The sequence below is a fragment of the Haliotis cracherodii genome, unplaced genomic scaffold (assembly GCF_022045235.1).
Source record: "Haliotis cracherodii isolate W230 unplaced genomic scaffold, xgHalCrac1.p SCAF_14, whole genome shotgun sequence".
Classification (NCBI taxonomy): Eukaryota; Metazoa; Mollusca; class Gastropoda; order Lepetellida; family Haliotidae; genus Haliotis; species Haliotis cracherodii.
The window spans coordinates 39,881,901-39,906,497 of record NW_027266269.1 but is presented as its reverse complement, the minus strand read 5'-3'; the positions used below and the strand labels follow the sequence as shown (position 1 = coordinate 39,906,497).

The 24,597-nt window shown below is 46.3% G+C and overlaps 1 protein-coding gene across 3 annotated transcripts in view; it reads right to left on the bottom strand.

The window, feature by feature from the left end:
- LOC139460839 (uncharacterized) overlaps positions 1 to 22,616 on the bottom strand; it is a 31,853-nt gene extending 9,237 nt beyond the window's left edge. For all 3 annotated transcript variants that reach the window (XM_071242314.1, XM_071242316.1, XM_071242315.1), the window contains exons 1-7: positions 22,386 to 22,616; positions 11,553 to 11,589; positions 6,893 to 7,039; positions 5,516 to 5,646; positions 2,811 to 2,943; positions 1,127 to 1,338; positions 307 to 387 (exon numbers count right to left, since the gene is read on the bottom strand). In XM_071242314.1, coding sequence (XP_071098415.1) covers positions 307 to 387; positions 1,127 to 1,338; positions 2,811 to 2,943; positions 5,516 to 5,646; positions 6,893 to 7,039; positions 11,553 to 11,589; positions 22,386 to 22,520 — 876 coding nt within the window. In that variant the 5' untranslated portion in view covers positions 22,521 to 22,616. The remainder of the gene's footprint in view (positions 1 to 306; positions 388 to 1,126; positions 1,339 to 2,810; positions 2,944 to 5,515; positions 5,647 to 6,892; positions 7,040 to 11,552; positions 11,590 to 22,385) is intronic.
- Between the last annotated feature and the right edge of the window lie 1,981 nt (positions 22,617 to 24,597).

Sequence of the window (24,597 nt, the reverse complement as noted above, 5' to 3'; positions counted from 1 at the left end):
AACGTACCACACTCTGTATGAACCAGGTCATGATGTGAGTATGAACGTACCACACCCTGTATGAACCAGGTCATGATGTAAGTATGAATGCACCACGGACTGTATCAACCAAGTCATGATGTAAGTATGAACTACCACACTCTGTATGAACCAGGTCATGATGTAAGTATGAATGTAACACACCCTGTATGAACCAGGTCATGATGTAAGTATGAACGTACCACACTCTGTATGAAACAAGTCATGATGTAAGTATGAACTACCACACTCTGTATGAACCAGGCCATGATGTAAGTATGAACGTACCCACACTCTGTATGAACCAGGCCCCAGGTCGTGGAATGTATGAGTGACGGTCGTGGCATCTGCAGGAGGCTTTGGGTTGTTCTAAAAAGCGAAACAAACTTCTCGTTATGATAAAGGTAAGCTAATGTTATTGATTTACACTATTCAATAATCATTCTTAGTATTGATCTTCTTACTGTCCTAAATACTAGAAAAAATACTATTTGCCTGTTGCTATTGAACTCGCGTGTAACTAGCGATCTGTGGTTTGATATATTTCAGTCACAAGGAGTCCATTCGACAATTTTACAGGAGAAAAATTCGAACGAAAACAGCAAGTTTAAATTTATGCTAAGTTCAATGAGGAATGCTGAAACGGATTATAATCATAATAATGTTGTCTGAGTGAATGCACGGGCCATACATGCACCAATATTTTCTAGGTTTATCATCATTTCACCTGTAACTGTACCTTATTATGCTAACCACAGTGTTAGTTAGAATAAGTTAGATTGAGTAGATTTGTGCTATTTTCATATATGCTATTTTCACAGCCCTGTGATTCGTATATAATAAATGAAGCTAGAAAGGCGTTTTCTAGCATTTCCGACTGTATTTTAGTACCTAAAGCTTGTAAGAAGCGCCTAATTTGGATAGGGCGTCCCCGCGCCGTGGCTTGGTTGATTGCGTGTTATCGAGGCCCGACGGCGTGGAACGTTGTTCATAATATCAATCACTGGTTTGTTTGGTCTAGACTCAAGGTCGCCGTGATGTAGCTTGAATATTGCTGACTTAAACGTTGAACACATTTTACTCGCTATACAATACTATTGATACTTACTATTCCTTGACATATATAATCACCAAGTGTGTCCACCTCACAGCCGAGGAGTACATTTTTGTCGTCATGGTCGCTGACAAGCTCGACACTGTACTTCCTGAAGTTGTACTCGCTGGGCGCGAGACTGAACTGCACAGTGACGTCAGCAGGGGGTGTGAGGGTTCGCATCTCGTAGGAGACTGATGTCGACCAGGATGCGGTAGAAGAACCATCTGCAGCAAACAATAACTTATATGTGATTTTAACATGAATTTGGCAAATTCTCGATTCTGTTTGGTCAATCAGGGGTTTCAAATCACAATACCCACTGCTGATTGAAACAGCTGGTTTGATAGAAGTACATGGGTAATATGGTTGGTTGGTTGGTTGGTTGTTTAACGCCGCACTCCACACTATTCCAGCTATATGACGGCGGTCTGTAAATCATCGTGTCTGGACCCGACAAACCAGTGGTTGATATCATGAGCATCGACCCACACAATGAGGAGCGATGACATGCATCAGCCTTGTAAGCGAGCCTGACCACCCGATCCTGTTAGTCGCTTTGATCCTGTAAGTCGCCTCTTACGACAAGCATAGTCGCCTTTTACGGCAAGCATGGGTTGCTATTGATAGAATGTGGTGTTTGTGTGCCTCTTTGTGCCCCTGCCAAGGTGTATGTGTTTCTATGTGTGTGTGCCAGTGTGTGTGTGTGTGCCAGTGTGTGTGTGTGTGTGTGTGTGTGTGTGTGTGTGTGTGTGTGTGTGTGTGTGTGTGTGTGTGTGTGTGTGTGTGTGTGTGTGTGTGTGTGTGTGTGTGTGTGTGTGCATATGTGAGTGCGTGAGTGCATGTTTGTGCGTGTGTATGAGTGTGCATGTATTTGAGTCTGAGTGTATGCGTGTGAGTGTGTATGTATGAGTATGTGAGTGTGTGTGTGTGTGTGTGCGCGTGTGTACGTGTATGTATGAGTATGTGAGTGTGTGCGTGTGTCTATGTGAGTGTGTCTGTGCGTGTGTGTGCGCCCTCGTGTGAGCGTGTATGTATGAGTATGTGAGTGTGTGTGCGCGCGTGTGTACGTGTGTGTGTGTGCGCGTGTGCACGTGTGTGTGCGCGCGCACGTGTGTGTGTGTGCGCGCGTGAGCATGTATGTATGAGTATGGAGTGTTTGTGCGCGCGTGTGTACGTACATGTATGTGTGTGCGTGCGTGCATGCGTGTGTGTGTACGTGTGTGTGTGTGTGTGCGCGTGTACGTGTGTGTGTGGACACAAGCATTACAAAAAGGAACGTTGAAAACTGAATAGACTATAAACATATGGTTTATGTGGCATGTCATAACACTGACACGTAAGCAGCAGTCATCATCGGGAAGTCCCATGTCATACAAAGTTTCCATTTTTTATGTTTTGCTTTCTTTCGGTAAACAACGCCTTGCATGGGGGCCCAGTCGTCTAAGGGGCCGCAGTTCGATGTGCATAGTTGCGTCCCTTGGACACGCCACAAACCTATGATTATGGGTTCGAATCTCGGTTCGGTTCTAGGTTTGTCAGCACCATACCCGTGCTCGTGGGTTTCACCGAAGTGGTAACGTCTGAGACCTGCATCACTTCGGGCTTTCCTCCCACATTAAGCTGACACGCCGCGATTTAACTGGAATACTGTTAAAAGCGGCGTTAAACCCAACTCACTCACCCACTCACTCATCACCTTGCACGGGCTGAAGTGTGAAGAACTCGATCTTGGACTTGGATCCTGGCGACATTGGCAGAGTGAACATCTCCATACGATACAGGAAGTTGGTGCCCCCGGGGAAACCCACCATCTTCTTCTTGAATTTCAGCTGAAGTGACAACAACGCTGATGTTATGAAAAGACAATATGACAGGATTAAGGGTTTCATCTGATCACCGTTGTAGCGTTAGTTGCTCTCACGTAGTGATTCCAGATTCGAATTGGTCCACCGCAACCCATGATTGTACGTAACGATCAAATGGATCCGGTGATCAGGTTCGATGACTTGATTGATTGGGTGGATCGATGCTCATAATATCAATCACTGGTTTGTCTGGTCCAAAGTATTTCAAGGCTGGATTATATAACAACATGAGTGAATGAAGCATGTTTGGCTCAAGGTCAGACATCTTCATTCTACATCAGGGGGCACGGGTGGCCCAGTCGTCTAAGGCGCCGCGATTCGCTGTGCAGAGTTGCGTCCCTTGGGCACGCCACAAACCTATGATTGTGGGTTCGAATCCCGGTTCGCCCCGATTATGTGTCTAGGTTTGTCAGCAGCATACCCGTGCTCGTGGGTTTCACCGAAGTGGTAAACGTCTGAGACCTGCGCCACTTCGGGCTTTCCCACATTAAGCTGACACGCCGTGATATGCCTGGAATATTGCTAAAAGCGGCGTTAAACCCAACTCACTCACTCACTCATGCTTCACCACGACAGTCGAGTATGCGCCTGAGAGACAGGTGAGTGAAATCATGAGCAAAATTTCAACACCGTCAGAGGACTTTACACACAATAATCCAAGTCACTCAACCTGACGTTCTGGTCCCTATTTTAGCCTCTGTCAATAATCATCAAGTACTGTTTGCCTATTCTGAGTACGAATACCCACGAGGAACACTCACAGGCTTCTATGCACTACGTCCCTCGGCGTGAACATACACAGCCGATATGCAATGCATTCGCTATGATTTACCAACGAATCCCTGACCTGGTTCCAGCAAGAGAGAAACCAGTGAGTATGGTTTTACGCCGCTTTTAGAAATATTCCAGCAATATCACGGCGGGGGTCACCAGAAATGGGCTTCACACATTGTACCCATGAGGGATTTCGAACTCGGCTCTTCGGCGTGACGAGCGAACGCTTTAACCACTAGACTACTCCTACGCCCAACAAGTGAATTAAGAGACCAATAAGCACACAGATTGCATCGTGCAACATATGCCTTGAGGCCTCAGCTCTACACTTTGCTTAAATTCAAGGCAACAGTAGAGTTCGCAAAATGTTCGTAGTGCCGATGGGACGTTAAACTCACTCACTCAGTCACTCAAGTTCGAAGTAGGGCTAATTCGCCTTCAGTGGGTTATACTGGCCTGGTGTCATCAGCTGACATGCGTCACTATGACACCAAAAGCGACCGTATGTAGTCACTGGTGATAGGATCCGTGAGGATCCGGTCTTTTCCTCTGTGAAGACCCGTGAAGATTCCGGGGTAGAATAGGTCTTCAGAAACCCATACTTGCCGTAAAAGGCGACTGTGCTTGTCGTTAAAGGCGACTAACTGGATCGGGTGGTCAGGATCGCTGACTTGGTTGATACATGTCATCGATCCTAATTGCATGGATCGATGCTCATGATGTCAATCACTGGATTGTCTGGTCCAGACTCGATTATTTTACAGACCGCCGTCATAAAGCTGGAAAATTGCTGAGTACGGCGTTAAACAACAAACAAACAAAAATCCTCCGTGAAAGGAAATGTTTGTCGTTAGAGGCGGATCGGGTGGACAGGCTCGCTGATGTGGTTGATATATGTCATTGTTGTCTGGTCCAGACTCGATTATTTACAAACCCCAAGACAGCTGGAATATTGCTGAGTGCGGCGTTAAACAACAGACAAACAAACAAACAAACACGGGTGACGGAGGAATGTAGTGTACAGGTATATGGGCGCGTGAGGTGCTCACGATGCACGAGTTGGGAGCTCGATTAGAATACGGCTTACAGTAGTGAGTGATTTGGGTGATGCAGGTCTCAGACGTTTACTATTCGGTGAAACCCACGAGCTCAGGTATGGTGCTGACAAACCTGGAAACATTATCGGGGCGAACCGGGACTCGAACCAACAATCATAAGTTCCTGGCACGCCCAAGGGACGTAACTCTGCACAGCGAATCGCGGCGCCTGAAACGGCTTTCACTAATACAACAATGCCAATTGTGAATTGCTTTTCATGACCAATAATAATCTGAATCAGTGTTAAATGTATCAGGAAATCACGATGGGTGCATGGCTCGAGTGAGGAGTGAGTATGGTTTTACGCCGCTTTTAGCAATATTCCCGCAACACCACGGCGGGGGATATCAGAAATGGGCTTCACACATTGTACCCATGTCGGGAATCGAACCCAGGTATTCGGCGTGACGAGGGAACGATTTAACCACTAGGCTACCCCTGTATGGTGCTAACTTTAAAGAATCATCGAGTCATTTTCAAAGCATGAAGGATCTTCAGAAACACGTGGTTTAAATACTTCACAATAGAATTCTCTTCCTGCACTCGTCCACAGCACGACGACATAATCTCGCTAAACAAGGTCAAGGTTACTTTTCCGTTGAACTCCTTGACCCTGACCTTGTTGTGGGTAAAGGTCAAGGTAATGAATCCCATTTATGCCTACCTTGTAATCCTGGGACGTAAAGTTGTTTTGGGAGAAGTCGAACACGCGGCAGTAGAACATCTGCTCAGGAGAGATCCCTGAAAACCTATTTATCTCCACGTAGAAGCCCTTCAGGTGCTCAAACCCCGCAGCTGCAACAGATACAGAGAAACCCTTTCAATCCAGACTCCCTCCAGTTCAATGAGTGAGTGAGTGTGTATGGTTTTACGCCGCTTTTAGCAATATTCCAGAAATATCACGGCAGGGGACACTAGAAAGGCAAGGCAAGGGAGGCAAGGGAGTTAACTGACTATAAAAGTCGAGTTTCCACCTTTGCCGAAATAGGCTGGTATATGGAGTTACATTTTGGCTGGACTAACGAGTCTATTCATAGTCCAATCAAAATCGTGCACCGAAATCGAAATCCGGTTCATAAACTGTCGTGCAGATTTCGGTCGATTGAAGGATTTGCAAAGTATGTGCACCGACAACTTGTTGTCAGCAGATATTTTCCAAATCTTTTCATGTTTTTAATCAAGGTGCACACGTGATTTGATGCATTTCGCGATGTAAAACCAGTTTTATCACATTATAGATCTTGATTATCGACCAGATCGTCCTGACTGGGAGCCACCATTTTGTGTGAAGCAAACGCAAGTGATACGAGAGGAGGAATTTGATTGGTCCATAGGAGAGGCTTAGAAGGGGCATAACTTGTAATAGCCACTGGTGGCGCTACGATCGAGCTCAGTAATTCCAGCCTGGTTCGGCAAGGGTGGAAACTGGACTTTTAAAGTCAGTTAACTCTCATGCCTCGGGAAGATGCTAGAAATGGGGGCTTCACACATTGTACCCATATAAGGAATCGAACCCGGGTCTTCGGCGTGACGAGCGAACGCTTTAACTACTAGGCTACCCGACCTCCCCCCTCCAGTTCAGACACCCTCATTCGTTATTCACACGCTCACTCACTCACCTACTCATCTACTCACTCGCTCACTCATTCATCCATTCACTCTCACCGCTCATACGCTCACTCACTCACCCACCAATCCACCCACACACTCACTCACACTCTCACTCAATCACTCATTCATCCATTCACTCTCTCACTCACCCACCAGTCAAACCACACTGAGGTCTTCAAAAACCCATACTTGCCGTAAAAAGGCGACTATGCATGTCGTAAAAGGCGACTAACGGAATCGGGTGGTCAGGCTCACTGACTTAGTTGATGCATGTCATCTTATCCCGATTGCGTGGATCGATGCTCATGATGTCAATCACTGGATTGTCTCGTCAATACTCGGTTATTTTCTGACCGGTATCATATAGCAGTAATAATGGTGAGTTCGACAAACAAACAAACAAACACTCAGTCACACGCATCACCTGTACCTGTCGCAGGGGGTTCCCAGGTGAAGACTATCTGTGGGTTGAGGACACCATTGGGTGCTGGGACAAGCGTTCCTTCCACGCTCAGTGACTGGGGACTTCCCATGAAGTCCCCCTGCACTTCAGGGGGGAGGGTGCCGCCTTCACAACCTGCAGATTATATAACAAATTGATGTACAAGGAAACATTGATAACTCGAAGTCGAGAGATTCGCACTTCTGATACGGGATGGTAAACAGTAAAATCTAGTAAACTTGACATAATGTGATCCGTACTTCGATACAAGTGGATATATGGTAAAATCTGGTTAAATCGAAATCGATAGATCCGCACTTCGATACAAGGAGATATACGGTCAAAGAATTGTTAACTCGAAGTCGACAGATCCGTACTTTGATACAAGTTGACGGACGGTAAAATCTGGTTAAATCGAAATCGATAGATCCGTACTTCGATACAAGTAAATATACGGTAAATCTGGCTAACTCGATGTCGAGTGATCCGTATTTCGAGACAAGTGGATGTAGATATTGGAATACAGTGTATATTCGGATTCTGTCGAGATCACAAGGTTCATGACCTCAAATGAGATAATGTAGATCGAGATTGAGATTTGTTTGGAGAGCACTTGCTACTTAAAACATACCATAAAATATACAAGATAACATTGTCACATGGGTCACTGGCGCGGTGTCAGCCTTGCTCCAAGGACGAATAAACGAATAGCGTATTTACATATACATGTGAGCCTATTTAGTGTTGCGCATTGAGAATGATAGTCACGGCGAGACGAATGCAAATAAAGCTATGGGCCGAGTAATCTAAAGCCATCAAGAAATATCAAATCACATTAATTATTCTCAAAACGTTACTCCCATCAACTTTTAATAGTAAACAAAAAACATAACATGAATGCTAACAAGTGGCTTGTCTGTCACTGGAAAACTCGTGTGGGTTGTCTTCGCTAGATCATTTTTCCCTGTTTATGGTGCAGTTGTCTTACTGAGCATATTCGAAAACGAGGCTGGGGGAATCCCCAGTGGTTACCAAACACGGGAAATCTTCAACTACAAGCTCGACTTTTTATGGAGAATTGTTATGGTAGAAAAAGGATTAAGCACTGTGTACAAATGTACACACGAGTGATTAATCTGCCACGATTAGAACGAGGTTTTTAACAGTGGTTAATCCTCTATATCAACACGACTTGATAAAAGTAATATTACTATTATATCAAGCCTCGTTCTAATTGTGACAGGTTAATCACGTGTGAGTAGATTTTTCGGTATCAGCCGAACACAGGGGTTAATCCTCTATATCAACAAGAGTTGATAAAAGTGGGAACACTCCGAGGCTTGCCGAGGATTTTTTTCCACTTTGATCAACGAGTGTTGATATATTTGATATCAAAAGACACGAGGGTGAGATTTTGTTTATCATCCAACATCATTCTTCCAACCTTTTCAGTTTGTAGACTGTAATAAGCAGCGTCTTAAGTGTAAAACGTACTGCTAACAGCTTCAGTAGCTTGGTAACCAATGACGTCACAATGGTCTGCAAAGCATTGTGATGCAATTTCATTGCAGCGATATCTACAGTATAGATATATAGAGAATACTACACTCATTCTCGTTAGATACCACTTTTAAGAAACGAGTGGACTTTCTATGGTATCTGAAAGAGCGAAAGCGAGGTCAGATAACATAGAAAGTTCACGAGTTACGTAAAAATGGTATCTAACGAGAATGAGTGTGATATTTTATTTATTACCCAGGTTAAATATGTATGTAAGTGTAAATACATAACAACTTTTGTTCGTTGACAGACCAAACTGAAACCGGTTGCAAAATCTGGTTGCGCATGAATATTGATATATGCCTAAATTTGGGTATTGTTTACTTTCCTATGCATACGCATTAACAACATGCGCCTGCAGTTGTGTTTGCAAACATAACAGCACCGACGCTCAAGATCCTTTTGGAAGAATTTCTTCAACTTATGAGAATTCAAGCGCCATGTTGTTAGTGCGCAGGGCACCTATAAGAAAATATGAAAAGTTACATTAGCGCTGTTCTTTGAATATCGGACCAACAGTCGGTCACTCGCACTGCCGGGGTCTGTGCATTTAAGATGGTTCGGTTTCCTTGATCTATCATTTGAATTTACAATGTCCGTACAATTTTGGAAGAGGGAAATCAGAGTGTTCGCCAAAGACATTCATGTTTACTGTACCACCCTTTACTGAAGACGTGAAAATCAACACGCTCAAGTCTACTAGCATTCAGTGACAGCTTGAACGAAGGGCAAGGTCACCACCGGAATAAGAAAAGACAACCGTGATCTACTCAGCGTTTTACGCTAGAGATAGGGAATGTTATTGTTCACCTTTGGGATATTTTGGGCCGCGTAATCAGAAATCAGGCACACTTCTACGGAGCTTTCGAATTATTTGTATCGGAAATGTTCACTTTGAGTGATCTGGTTGTGCAGTCGTGAACAAACAACTCCCGAAACAGCGCCACAAAATACGCTTCGAAGAGGACACTGATGGCACAACCGGATCATCCCAAGTAAGTCTCGATATCTGTCCAGATAGATTAAACTGACTTCATTTCACCACGCTTATCTTTTTACGTTAAATCAAATTGGAAGTTCCAAAAGTAGTCGGGTGCGTCACACTCATGTGTGGACCCTCGATCTATTGAACGGTAGTCGAACATTGTAAATGAATATAGCTCGATTATATAATGTATGTGGAAGCTCAATGCATAACTTATATAGGATGCAAACAGAATTGTGACAGAGGTCACGGTTATCCAATCAAAACGAATAAAACAAGGTCAACCTTGTACGACACATTTGTGACGTACGGATTTAGTATCTTACCACCTGTATCTTCACCACGTGGGTCATAACGCTTGATCTTACCCAAGCGATATCTCCTGTGGGAACCAGTTTAGGATGATGAGTTACATTAAAGTGGCCTACAGCGCACGTTCAAGCAATGCCTAAGGGCCGTTCAATTACCAGGGTAATATTTCAAAATCCAGCTGAAGCCTACTGCTAGATTTACTGCTCCCATAAAGACGATTGTTTATCGAAGTGATAACGTCTTACTGCCACCGAGAAGTTGTTTGAATAAAAACCATGTGTACAATAATCACGTTTCCTAGAAGTTGTACTTTTTAAGACATATTATAATAATTAATTTGATTGTCATTTACATTGAATTCTTTATTTCCCTTAGGGCAAAGGCCATCCGGTCTGTGATATACCGAAAGGAAATATTAGTCTCGTATCTGATGACAGAATTATGGATTGAATTACGGGGCAGTTTAGTGCATACTAATCGGTAACAGTATCTGAAATACCCCACGCCTCACTTATTAAATAGTATTTGTCTGAGATAATAATTTTTTAGTTGTCAGCTATACAAGTGGTCAAAATTTGTATATGGAATATCATGATCGGGCGTTAAACGAACAAACAATAACAATTTATACTAGACCACCGCATTAGTGAGCAAGTTTTGATTTTACGCCGCTTTTAGCAATATTCCAGCAATATCACGGCGGGGGACACCAGAAATGGGCTTCACACATTGTACCTATGTCGGGAATCGAACCCGGGTCTTCGGCGTGACGAGCGAACGCTACCCGACCGCCCCAGACCACCGCATTACAAAGTGATAGCTCTTATTTTTGCTCTCGTAACCTTAAGACCCGTGAAGATTCCGGGGAAGAATAGGTCTTCAGCAACCCATGTCTGTCGTGAAAGGTGACTTTGCTTGTCGTAAAAGGCGGCTAACGGGATCGGGTGGTCAGGCTCGCTGACTTGGTTGATGCATGTTATAGATCCCAATTGCGTGGATCGATGGTCATGATATCAATCACTAGATTGTCTGGTCCAGACTCGATTATTTACAGACCGCCGTCATATAGCTGGCATATTGCTGAGTGCGGCGTTAAACAGCAAACCAACCAACCAACTCGTAGCCTTAAAGCTCAAGATATAGCATTTATAAGCATTCGGTTGGTTATTGGAACATGAAATATATAATTAAATAAATTTTAAATCGATCTTGATCTAGTCGATTACGAATACGTCCGATCTGCAACCTTGACATAAAAGAAGAATGCTAAGTATATTTTCTTTTGTCAATATGTGCATGCTATAACGATTTAGTGATTATCGCCCTAGCGGATAATGCCTCAATCCCAATATGATTAAATTCAAATATCTTATTTTCCAAAAATACAGCTATCCTTTGGGTACAAATGTAGATTCATCTCCAGTGGATATGTTTGTTTGTGTGTTTGTTGTTTAACGCCGCACTCAGCAATATTCCAACTATATAATAATCGAGTCTGGACCAGATAATCCAATAATTTTACATTATGAGCAACGATCTACGTAATTTGGACACGATGACATACATCATCCAAGTCAACGAGCCTGACCACCCAATCCCGTTAGTCGCCTCTTACGATTGGGATTCTGAAAACCTATTTTAATATAACAGGTATGAGAAAAAAGAATAACACAACATCATTTGTTTATATGTGTATGATCCGAATTGTAAATTTTCACTGTATCTGTAATATATATGAGCCTGTGACTTGCATACGAAAAAACACTGAACTGGGACAACGTGTCTACTTACTGGTTGTTCCCAGCATGGTACAAGTCAATGGCCCTCTCTGGAAGTAAAGAGCAGTTTAATATCAGCATGAGCACCTTGTACAATGGATGTTCGTTTGTTTGTTTTGGATCGCCCCCGTGGTCGAGTGTAATGTAATGTAAAGCTAGGTTACCTGTTGACTTTACCGAGCTCAATTGAATTTGGAACCGAACGCGCCATGTGAAGTTTCAAATGTTAAATTTAACGCAGTTAACCCTACAGGTAACGTTGCTCTTCATTGAAAACAGCGCGTGTGACTATGGTGAACTCTTTGGTGTTAGTAAATATGTTGAGCGAAATAGCATGGGTTAAGTCCAACATGTTAAGAGTTTTGTTGAAAATAAAATACTGCGCTGTATGTGCTTAAGCAGTTTGGGTTGTAATTTAAATCATTATACTTCTACTCGAATACAGCACATGCTTTGAAAGTGTGTAGCACGGCAACTTCGAAAGCCAGCGTTAAGTGCGCACACTTGAAGAAAATTAGTCACGCCTTGCACAGATATGTTTTATACCACACGTCTCTGACGTCACGCCACTCAGTGACGTAAAGAAATTGACGTCGTTTTTGGAAAAGCGCCAAATTGCTTCGCTGTTTGACGCGATCACTGGGAAGTGCACAGAAATAGCCCCGGTGTCTTATCGGACAAAACTTTATGGTGAATTTGGCTGACCCCACTTTTTCTAGATGTTAACTTAAGAATGTTAAGCATCTGGTCGAAGATAATGTCAGGAAAAAAGCAAACTATCGTATATATTATTCGGTTTTGTACCAAGGCTCAATTGTAAATCAACGGATTTAGAAATGGTTGTCCTTTATTAGAAGTATTTTAAATGAATCAGGTATTTCTTATGTTTGGAAATCACAGAGTTTTATATCCTCCTCCTGGATGAAATCATCTTTGTCCAAAACTCCCTCTGATATACATATTGGAAAACTTGGAAAGCGGCCTATTCAACGTCAAGTAAATTCTCCCCATTTCTTATTTTTGAATCGGAAATAAACTGGAAACATATTGGCTAAATATCCCACCATACGTGAAGATCCGTCAGTAGAAATCTACTCAAAAGAAACTACAAACTTTCTGTCACAGAATGCACACAGGGAGACAGGCATGAGGTATTGGGCCTATTCTGTCACTGAAACCACACAGGGAGACAAGCATGGGGTACAGGGGGCCTATTCTGTCACTGAAACCACACAGGGGGACAAGCATGGCGTACAGGGGGGCTAATGTGTCACTGAAACCACACAGGGAGACAAGCATGGTGTACAGGGGGCCTATTCTGTCACTGAAACCACACAGGGAGACAAGTATGGCGTACAAGGGGCTATTCTTCACTGAAACCACACAGGGAGACAAGCATGGTGTACAGGGGACCTATTCTGTCACTGAATCCATACAGAGTGACAAGCATGGTGCACAGGGGACATATTCTGTCACTGAAACCACACAGGGAGACAAGCATGGCGTACAGGAGGCCTATTCTGTCACTGAAACCACACATAGTGACAAGCATGGCGTACAGGGGGGCTAATGTGTCACTGAAACCACACAGGGAGACAAGCATGGTGAACAGGAGGCCTATTCTGTCACTGAAACTACACATGGAGACAAGCATGGCGAACAGAGGGCCTATTCTGTCACCGAAACCTCACAGGAGGCCAAGCATGAGGTACAAGGGGGCCTATTCTGTCACTGAAACCACACAGGGTTACAAGCATGAGGTATGGGGCCTTTTCTGCCTAGGAATACACACAGGGTGACAATCATGAGGTATTGAGCCTATTCTCCCCAGGGATACACACAGGGTGACAAGCATGAGGTATGGGGCCTATTCTGCCCAGGAATATACACAGGGTCACAAGTATGAGGTGTGGGCCCTATTATGCCCCAAGAATACACACAGGGTGACAAGCATGAGGTATTGACACTATTCTGCCCAGGGATACACACAGGGTAAGAAGCATGAGGTATGGGGCCTATTCTGCCCAGGAATACACACAGGGTGACAAGCATGAGGTATTGAGCCTACTCTGCCCAGGGATACACACAGGGAGATAAGCATGAGGTATGGGGCCTATTCTGCCCAGGAATACACACAGGGAGACAAGCGTGAAGTATGGGGCCTATTCTGCCCAGGAATACATACAGGGTGACAAGCATGAGGTATGGGGCCTATTCTGCCTAGGAATACACACAGGGAGACAAGCATGAGGTATGGAGCCTACTCTGCCCAGGGATACACACAGGGTGACAAGCATGAGGTATTGAGCCTACTCTGCCCAGGGATACACACAGGGAGATAAGCATGAGGTATGGGGCCTATTCTGCCCAGGAATACACACAGGGAGACAGGCGTGAAGTATGGGGCCTATTCTGCCCAGGAATACATACAGGGTGACAAGCATGAGGTATGGGGCCTATTCTGCCTAGGAATACACACAGGGAGACAAGCATGGGGTATGGGGCCTATTCTGCCAAGGAATACACACAGGGAGACAAGCATGAGGTATGGAGCCTATTCTGCCCATGGATACACACAGGGAGACAAGCACGAGGTATGGGGGCTATTCTGCCCAGGGATACACACAGGGTGACAAGCATGAGGTATAGGGCCTATTCTGCACAGGGATACACACAGGGAGACAAGCATGAGGTGTGGGCCTATTCTGCCCAGGAATACACACAGGGAGACAAGCATGGGGTAGAGGGGGCTATTCTGTCACTGAAACCGCACAGGGAGACAAGCATGAGGTACGGGGGCCTATTCTGTCACTGAAACCACACAGGGAGACAAGCATGGCGTACAGGGGGCCTATTCTGTCACTGAAACAACACAGGGAGACAAGCATGGGTACAGGGGGCTATTCTGTCACTGAAACCGCACAGGGAGACAAGCATGAGGTACGGGGCCTATTCTGCCCAGGAAAACACACAGGGAGACAAGCATGGGTACAGGGGCCTATTCTGTCACTGAAACCACACAGGGAGACAAGCATGACGTACAGGGGCCTATTCTGTCACTGAAACAACACAGGGAGACAGGCATGAGGTATGAGGCCTAGTCTGCGAAGGAATACACACATGGTGACAAGCATGAGGTGAGGGGCCTATTCTGCGAAGGAATACACACATGGTGACAAGCATGAGGTATGGGGCCTATTCTGCCCAGGAATACACACAGGGAGACAAGCATGAGGTATGGGGCCTATTCTGCCCAGGAATACACACAGGGAGACAAGCATAAGTATGGGGCCTATTTTGCCCAGGAATACACACAGGGAGACAAGCATGAGGTATGGGGCCTATTCTGCCCAGGAATACACACAGGGAGACAAGAATGGGGTATGGGGCCTATTCTGCCCAGGGAATACACACAGGGTGACAAGCATGAGGTATGGAGCCTATTCTGCCCATGGATATACACAGGGAGACAAGCATGAGGTATGGGGCTATTCTGCCCAGGAATACACACAGGGAGACAAGAATGGGGTATGGGGCCTATTCTGCCCAGGGAATACACACAGGGTGACAAGCATGAGGTATGGAGCCTATTCTGCCCAGGAATACACACAGGGAGACAAGCATGAGGTATGGGGCCTATTCTGCCCAGGAATACACACAGGGTGACAAGCATGAGGTATGGAGCCTATTCTGCCCATGGATATACACAGGGAGACAAGCATGAGGTATGGGGCTATTCTGCCCTAAGAATACACACAGGGTGGCAGGCATGGGGTACAGGGGGCCTATTCTGTTACTGATATCCACACCGGAAGACAAGGATGGGGTACAGGTGAACTATTCTGACTCTGAATAACCCGAAACGAACCTTAGTTTTGTCTGTTTAATCTTGCAACCGATGTCAGAGTGACACGGCCCAGATTCACAGGGAGATAAGCATGAGGTATGGGGCCTATTCTGCCCAGGAATACACACAGGGAGACAAGCGTGAAGTATGGGGCCTATTCTGCCCAGGAATACATACAGGGTGACAAGCATGAGGTATGGGGCCTATTCTGCCCAGGAATACACACAGGGAGATTAGCATGAGGTATGGGGCCTATTCTGCCCAGGAATACACACAGGGAGACAAGCATAAGTATGGGGCCTATTCTGCCCAGGGATACACACAGGGTGACAAGCATGAGGTGTGGGGCCTATTCTGCCAAGGAATATACATAGGGTGACAAGCATGAGGTATAGGGCCTATTCTGCCCAGGGATACACACAGGGAGACAAGCATGAGGTGTGGGCCTATTCTGCCCAGGAATACACACAGGGAGACAAGCATGAGGTATGGGGCCTATTCTGCCCAGGGATACACACAGGGTGACAAGCATGAGGTGTGGGGCCTATTCTGCCCAGGAATATACATAGGGAGACAAGCATGGGGTAGAGGGGGCTATTCTGTCACTGAAACCGCACAGGGAGACAAGCATGAGGTACGGGGCCTATTCTGCGAGGGATTATACATAGGGAGACAGGCATGGGTACAGGGGCCTATTCTGTCACTGAAACCACACAGGGAGACAAGCATGGCGTACAGGGGGCCTATTCTGTCACTGAAACAACACAGGGAGACAAGCATGGGTACAGGGGGCTATTCTGTCACTGAAACCGCACAGGGAGACAAGCATGAGGTACGGGGCCTATTCTGCCCAGGAAAACACACAGGGAGACAAGCATGGGTACAGGGGCCTATTCTGTCACTGAAACCACACAGGGAGACAAGCATGACGTACAGGGGCCTATTCTGTCACTGAAACAACACAGGGAGACAGGCATGAGGTATGAGGCCTAGTCTGCGAAGGAATACACACATGGTGACAAGCATGAGGTGAGGGGCCTATTCTGCGAAGGAATACACACATGGTGACAAGCATGAGGCATGGGGCCTATCCTGCCCAGGAATACACACAGGGAGACAAGCATGAGGTATGGGGCCTATTCTGCCCAGGAATACACACAGGGAGACAAGCATAAGTATGGGGCCTATATATTCTGCCCAGGAATACACACAGGGAGACAAGCATGAGGTATGGGGCCTATTCTGCCCAGGAATACACACAGGGAGACAAGTATAAGTATGGGGCCTATTTTGCCCAGGAATACACACAGGGAGACAAGCATGAGGTATGGGGCCTATTCTGCCCAGGAATACACACAGGGAGACAAGAATGGGGTATGGGGCCTATTCTGCCCAGGGAATACACACAGGGTGACAAGCATGAGGTATGGAGCCTATTCTGCGCATGGATATACACAGGGAGACAAGCATGAGGTATGGGGCCTATTCTGCCCAGGGATACACACAGGGTGACAAGCATGAGGTGTGGGGCCTATTCTGCCCAGGAATATACATAGGGAGACAAGCATGGGGTAGAGGGGGCTATTCTGTCACTGAAACCGCACAGGGAGACAAGCATGAGGTACGGGGCCTATTCTGCGAGGGATTATACATAGGGAGACAGGCATGGGTACAGGGGCCTATTCTGTCACTGAAACCACACAGGGAGACAAGCATGGCGTACAGGGGGCCTATTCTGTCACTGAAACAACACAGGGAGACAAGCATGGGTACAGGGGGCTATTCTGTCACTGAAACCGCACAGGGAGACAAGCATGAGGTACGGGGCCTATTCTGCCCAGGAAAACACACAGGGAGACAAGCATGGGTACAGGGGCCTATTCTGTCACTGAAACCACACAGGGAGACAAGCATGACGTACAGGGGCCTATTCTGTCACTGAAACAACACAGGGAGACAGGCATGAGGTATGAGGCCTAGTCTGCGAAGGAATACACACATGGTGACAAGCATGAGGTGAGGGGCCTATTCTGCGAAGGAATACACACATGGTGACAAGCATGAGGTATGGGGCCTATCCTGCCCAGGAATACACACAGGGAGACAAGCATGAGGTATGGGGCCTATTCTGCCCAGGAATACACACAGGGAGACAAGCATAAGTATGGGGCCTATATATTCTGCCCAGGAATACACACAGGGAGACAAGCATGAGGTATGGGGCCTATTCTGCCCAGGAATACACACAGGGAGACAAGTATAAGTATGGGGCCTATTTTGCCCAGGAATACACACAGGGAGACAAGCATGAGGTATGGGGCCTATTCTGCCCAGGAATACACACAGGGAGACAAGAATGGGGTATGGGGCCTATTCTGCCCAGGGAATACACACAGGGTGACAAGCATGAGGTATGGAGCCTATTCTGCCCATGGATATACACAGGGAGACAAGCATGAGGTATGGGGCTATTCTGCCCAGGAATACACACAGGGAGACAAGAATGGGGTATGGGGCCTATTCTGCCCAGGGAATACATACAGGGAGACAAGAATGGGGTATGGGGCCTATTTTGCCCAGGAATACACACAGGGAGACAAGCATGAGGTATGGGGCTATTCTGCCCAGGAATACACACAGGGAGACAAGAATGGGGTATGGGGCCTATTCTGCCCAGGGAATACACACAGGGTGACAAGCATGAGGTATGGAGCCTATTCTGTCCAGGAATACACACAGGGAGACAAGCATGAGGTATGGGGCTATTCTGCCCTAAGAATACACACAGGGTGGCAGGCATGGGGTACAGGGGGCCTATTCTGACTCAGAATAACCCGGAAACGAACCTTAGTTTTGTCTGTTTAATCTTGCAACCGATGTCAGAGTGACACGGCCCAGATTCACAGGGAGATAAGCATGAGGTATGGGCCTATTCTGCCCAGGAATACACACAGGGAGACAAGCGTGAAGTATGGGGCTTATTCTGCCCAGGAATACATACAGGGTGACAAGCATGAGGTATGGGGCCTATTCTGCCTAGGAATACACACAGGGAGATTAGCATGAGGTATGGGGCCTATTCTGCCCAGGAATACACACAGGGTGACAAGCATGAGGTATAGGGCCTATTCTGTCACTGAAACCACACAGGGAGACAAGCATGAGGTACGGGACCTATTCTGCCCAGGAAACCACACAGGGAGACAAGCATGACGTACAGGGGCCTATTCTGTCACTGAAACAACACAGGGAGACAGGCATGAGGTATGAGGCCTAGTCTGCGAAGGAATACACACATGGTGACAAGCATGAGGTGAGGGGCCTATTCTGCGAAGGAATACACACATGGTGACAAGCATGAGGTATGGGGCCTATCCTGCCCAGGAATACACACAGGGAGACAAGCATGAGGTATGGGGCCTATTCTGCCCAGGAATACACACAGGGAGACAAGCATGAGGTATGGGGCCTATTCTGCCCAGGAATACACACAGGGAGACAAGTATAAGTATGGGGCCTATTTTGCCCAGGAATACACACAGGGAGACAAGCATGAGGTATGGGGCTATTCTGCTCTAAGAATACACACAGGGTGGCAGGCATGGGGTACAGGGGGCCTATTCTGTTACTGAAATCCACACCGGAAGACAAGGATGGGGTACAGGTGAACTATTCTGACTCAGAATAACCCGGAAACGAACCTTAGTTTTGTCTGTTTAATCTTGCAACCGATGTCAGAGTGACACGGCCCAGATTCACAGGGAGATAAGCATGAGGTATGGGCCTATTCTGCCCAGGAATACACACAGGGAGACAAGCATGAGGTATGGGGCCTATTCTGCCCAGGAATACACACAGGGAGACAAGAATGGGGTATGGGGCCTATTCTGCCCAGGGATACACACAGGGAGACAAGCATGAGGTATAGGGCCTATTCTGCACAGGGATACACACAGGGAGACAAGCATGAGGTGTGGGCCTATTCTGCCCAGGAATACACACAGGGAGACAAGCATGAGGTATGGGGCCTATTCTGCCCAGGGATACACACAGGGTGACAAGCATGAGGTGTTGGGCCTATTCTGCCAAGGAATATACATAGGGAGACAAGCATGGGGTAGAGGGGGCTATTCTGTCACTGAAACCGCACAGGGAGACAAGCATTAGGTACGGGGCCTATTCTGCGAGGGATTATACATAGGGAGACAAGCATGGGGTAGAGGGGGCTATTCTGTCACTGAAAACACACAGGGAGACAAGCATGGGTACAGGGGCCTATTCTGTCACTGAAACCAGACAGGGAGACAAGCATGGCGTACAGGGGGCCTATTCTGTCACTGAAACCACACAGGGAGACAAGCATGGGTACAGGGGGCTATTCTGTCACTGAAACTGCACAGGGAGACAAGTATGAGGTACGGGGCCTATTCTGCCCAGGAAAACACACAGGGAGACAAGCATGGGTACAGGGGCCTATTCTGTCACTGAAACCACACAGGGAGACAAGCATGACGTACAGGGGCCTATTCTGTCACTGAAACCACACAGGGAGACAAGCATGACGTACAGGGGCCTATTCTGTCACTGAAACAACACAGGGAGACAGGCATGAGGTATGAGGCCTAGTCTGCGAAGGAATACACACATGGTGACAAGCATGAGGTGAGGGGCCTATTCTGCGAAGGAATACACACATGGTGACAAGCATGAGGTATGGGGCCTATCCTGCCCAGGAATACACACAGGGAGAGAAGCATGAGGTATGGGGCCTATTCTGCCCAGGAATACAAACAGGGAGACAAGCATGAGGTATGGGGCCTATTCTGCCCAGGAATACACACAGGGAGACAAGCATAAGTATGGGGCCTATTTTGCCCAGGAATACACACAGGGAGACAAGCATGAGGTATGGGGCCTATTCTGCCCAGGAATACACACAGGGAGACAAGAATGGGGTATGGGGCCTATTCTGCCCAGGGAATACACACAGGGTGACAAGCATGAGGTATGGAGCCTATTCTGCCCGTGGATATACACAGGGAGACAAGCATGAGGTATGGGGCTATTCTGCCCTAAGAATACACACAGGGTGGCAGGCATGGGGTACAGGGGGCCTATTCTGTTACTGAAATCCACACCGGAAGACAAGGATGGGGTACAGGTGAACTATTCTGACTCTGAATAACCCGGAAACGAACCTTAGTTTTGTCTGTTTAATCTTGCAACCGATGTCAGAGTGACACGGCCCAGATTCACAGGGAGATAAGCATGAGGTATGGGGCCTATTCTGCCCAGGAATACACACAGGGAGACAAGCGTGAAGTATGGGGCCTATTCTGCCCAGGAATACATACAGGGTGACAAGCATGAGGTATGGGTCCTATTCTGCCCAGGAATACACACAGGGAGACAAGAATGGGGTATAGGGCCTATTCTGCCCAGGGAATACACACAGGGTGACAAGCATGAGGTATGGAGCCTATTCTGCCCATGGATATACACAGGGAGACAAGCATGAGGTATGGGGCCCTATTTTGCCCAGGAATACACATGGGGAGATTAGCATGAGGTATGGGGCCTTTTCTGCCAAGGAATATACATAGGGGAACAAGCATGGGGTATGGGGCCTATTCTGCCCAGGAATACACACAGGGTGACAAGCATGAGGTATGGGGCCTATTCTGCCCATGGATATACACAGGGAGACAAGCATGAGGTATTGGGGCCTATTCTGCTCTAAGAATACACACAGGGTGGCAGGCATGGGGTACAGGGAGCCTATTCTGTTACTGAAATCCACACCGGAAGACAAGGATGGGGTACAGGTGAACTATTCTGACTCTGAATAACCCGGAAACGAACCTTAGTTTTGTCTGTTTAATCTTGCAACCGATGTCAGAGTGACACGGCCCAGATTCATAACCAACACCTCAAATATTAACACTGCTAATTGAGAGGGGCTAACTCAAGGTTCGGCCATGTCTGTGCTGACTTTGACCTGATTTGTGTCCCAATGCAGATTAATCTTGGATCGGGTTTCTACTTATCCCATCGTGCACTGTTTAAGTGGACTGACATAGTACCTTACAGAACGTACTTGTTGGACCAATAAATTACGTTATATATCATTGGTTTGTCAGTCGCTGTATGATTCTCAAAGACTATGTGCTTTATTTCAATAACATGCATTTTATGCCGATAGGACTTAGTGTGTTTGTTTCTTTGTTGTTTAACGCCGCACTCAACAATATTCCACCTTTATAACGGTGGTCGGTAAATAATTGAATCCGGACCAGACTATCCAGTGATTGACATGATGAGCCTCGAGCCACGCATTTGAGATACGGTGACATGCATCAACCAAGTCAGCGAGCCTGACCACCCGAATATGAAACCAAAAAGAAATTTTGATTCGATGGTGATTTATTTGATACGGTTGCCATATGGAATATTCCATGCATCATCAATACGTATCTTACAACAGGTGATGTGCACATGACGTCTTAAGAAACATGGCGTTCGCAATTTCACAGTACACAGTAACGACCATAGTGAAGCTTGAAGTTTTAAGTGTAAACTTTCTTTCGCCAGGCGGGGGTCAAGGGTGGCCCAGTCGTCTAAGGCGCCGCGATTCGCTGTGCAGAGTTGCGTCCCTTGGGCACGCCAGAAACCTATGATTGTGGGTTCGAATCCCGGCCCGCCCCGATTATGTGTCTAGGTTTGTCAGCACCATACCCGTGCTCTTGGGTTTCACCGAACTGGTAAACGTCTGAGACCTGCGCCACTTCGGGCTTTCCCACATTAAGCTGACACGCCGTGATATGCCTGGAATATTGCTAAAAGCGGCGTTAAACCAAACTCACTCACTCACTCATACTACATAACGACAGTCGAGTATGCGCCAGAGAGACACGTGACGGAAATTATGAGCAAAATTAAAACACCGTCTGAGGAATTTACACACAATAATCCAAGTCACTCAACCTGACTCACGCTTACCTCCACTCCCCATATCTCCATGGGTTCAGGTCTGTCTGTCCGGGAACAGTTTCCAGTCAAGCCAACGTCCTGTGACATCACTGCGTGTAGTATGCCCACGAACACAGGCACAAGGATTGTCCGGTCTTCGGCCATAGCAATATCCGAGCAGCGAGAGGCAAATCAGCCACTTGTCCCCTCGGCTGTGACAGTCGAGTGATATCTAGGCCACATGCGTGTTACGTGCCTCTGTTCAACCTCTTCCTGGTTTGCGAGTGTGAGATAGGGCCAAACCAATAACGTGAACGGTAGATATGAAAGATATGCTGTGTACCACTGTCGACATGGGCTAATGTCACTGTTGCAGCAATTTGTATACGCTACCGGGCGAGCGGGTTTCTAAAACGGGTCTGTACAGGGCGGCTTAACTGTAACCGTTTTTTTAAATACATATGATGTCATCTTTTTCTTTTAATAATTGTGTTTGTTTGTTTGTTGTTTCACGCCGCACTCAACAATATTCCAGCTATATGACGGTGGTTGGTAAATAATCGAATCTGGACCAGATAATCCAGTGATCCACGCTATTGGGATACGATGACATGCATCAACCAAGTCAGTGAGTCTGACCTACTGATCCCGTTAGTCGCCTCTTACGACAAGCATAGTCGCCTTTTACGGCAAGCAAAGGTTGCTGGAGACCTACTCTACCCAGGATCTTCACGGGTCTATAAAATCACGCGTCTGGAAGCCGATTTGATGATTTTGTATGATTTTTTTATAAGTGTATGCATAAGTGAAATTTAACTTTCGATTGCTGATATGTTAGAATCATTAATGCAACTTTGAAGATGATTTTGCATCCCTGTACTGTAAAATATATTTAGAAATGTGTTTATATCCGAAACGGAATTCACATTTGGTGCTTAGGGTCTAAACACGTGAAATAAGCAGTCGTCTTCAGCCTAAACACCACCTAATCTCATCATCACCATAATCTAAGCGTGTTAAAATTTAGAATTTAAACATGTTTACGACATGATATTGTGTATTCTTCTAATAATCTCAACATGTCTAAATAAAGTACATTTCATTGGACAGTAACATAAGATAGAGAAAAGATTAAATAATCAAGTCTGCACCAGACAATGCAGTGATTGATATCATGAGCATCGATCCACGCAATTGGGACCGATGACGTGTTTCAACCAAGTCAGCGAGACTGACCACCCGATCCCGTTAGTTGCCTCTCACGACAAGCGTAGTCGCCTCTCGTGGCAAACATGGGTTGCTCAAGGCCTATTCTCTACTCGGATCTTCACGGGTCGCGATAAGATGCATATGTATTGAAATGTGCAGTCAGATTCACAGGCACGTGCATAACACATGTAACACCAGGACATACTACAAACTTGGTAGAACATTTATATTATGACGTACAAATAAACCATTCTAAGACAATGGTGACTAAAAATATGACACCATGTAGCGCAGGTGGTGGCGTGGAGTGAGTGAGTGAGCATGGTTTTACGCCGCTTTTAGCAATATTCCAGCAATATCACGGCGGGAGACACCTGAAATGGGCTTCACACATTGTACCCATGTCGGGAATCGAACCCGGGTCTTCGGCGTGACGAGCGAACGCTTTAACCACTAGGCTACCCGACCGCCCCGTGATGGCGTGGAGGATAAGACAAATAAAGAGGTTGCAGGTTCGTATCACGCCGAAATGTTGTGATCATAAATGTGTTGATCCTCTTTGGCTTTTGTTTGTTTGTTTGTTGTTAAACTCTGCACTCAGCAATATTCCAGCTATATGATTGCGGTCTGTAAATTATCGTGTCAGGACCAGATAATCCAGTGATTGACATCATGAGCATCGATCGACGCAAATTGGTTGGTTGGTTGGTTTGTTGTTTAACGCCGCACTCAGCAATATTCCAGCTATATGACGGCGGTCTGTAAATAATCCAGTCTGGACCAGACAGTCCAGTGATTAATATCATGAGCATCAATCCACGCAAACTGGGTACGATGACATGTATCAACCAAGTCACCCGATCGGGAGGGACGTTTTACGCCGCTTTTAGCAGTTTTCCGGCAATATCATGGCGCGTGACACCAGAAATGGGCTTCACACATTGTTCCCATATAGGGAATCGAACCCGGGTCTACTACCTGACAAGCGAATACTTTAACCAATACGCTACTCCACAGCACCTATCGTTAGTAA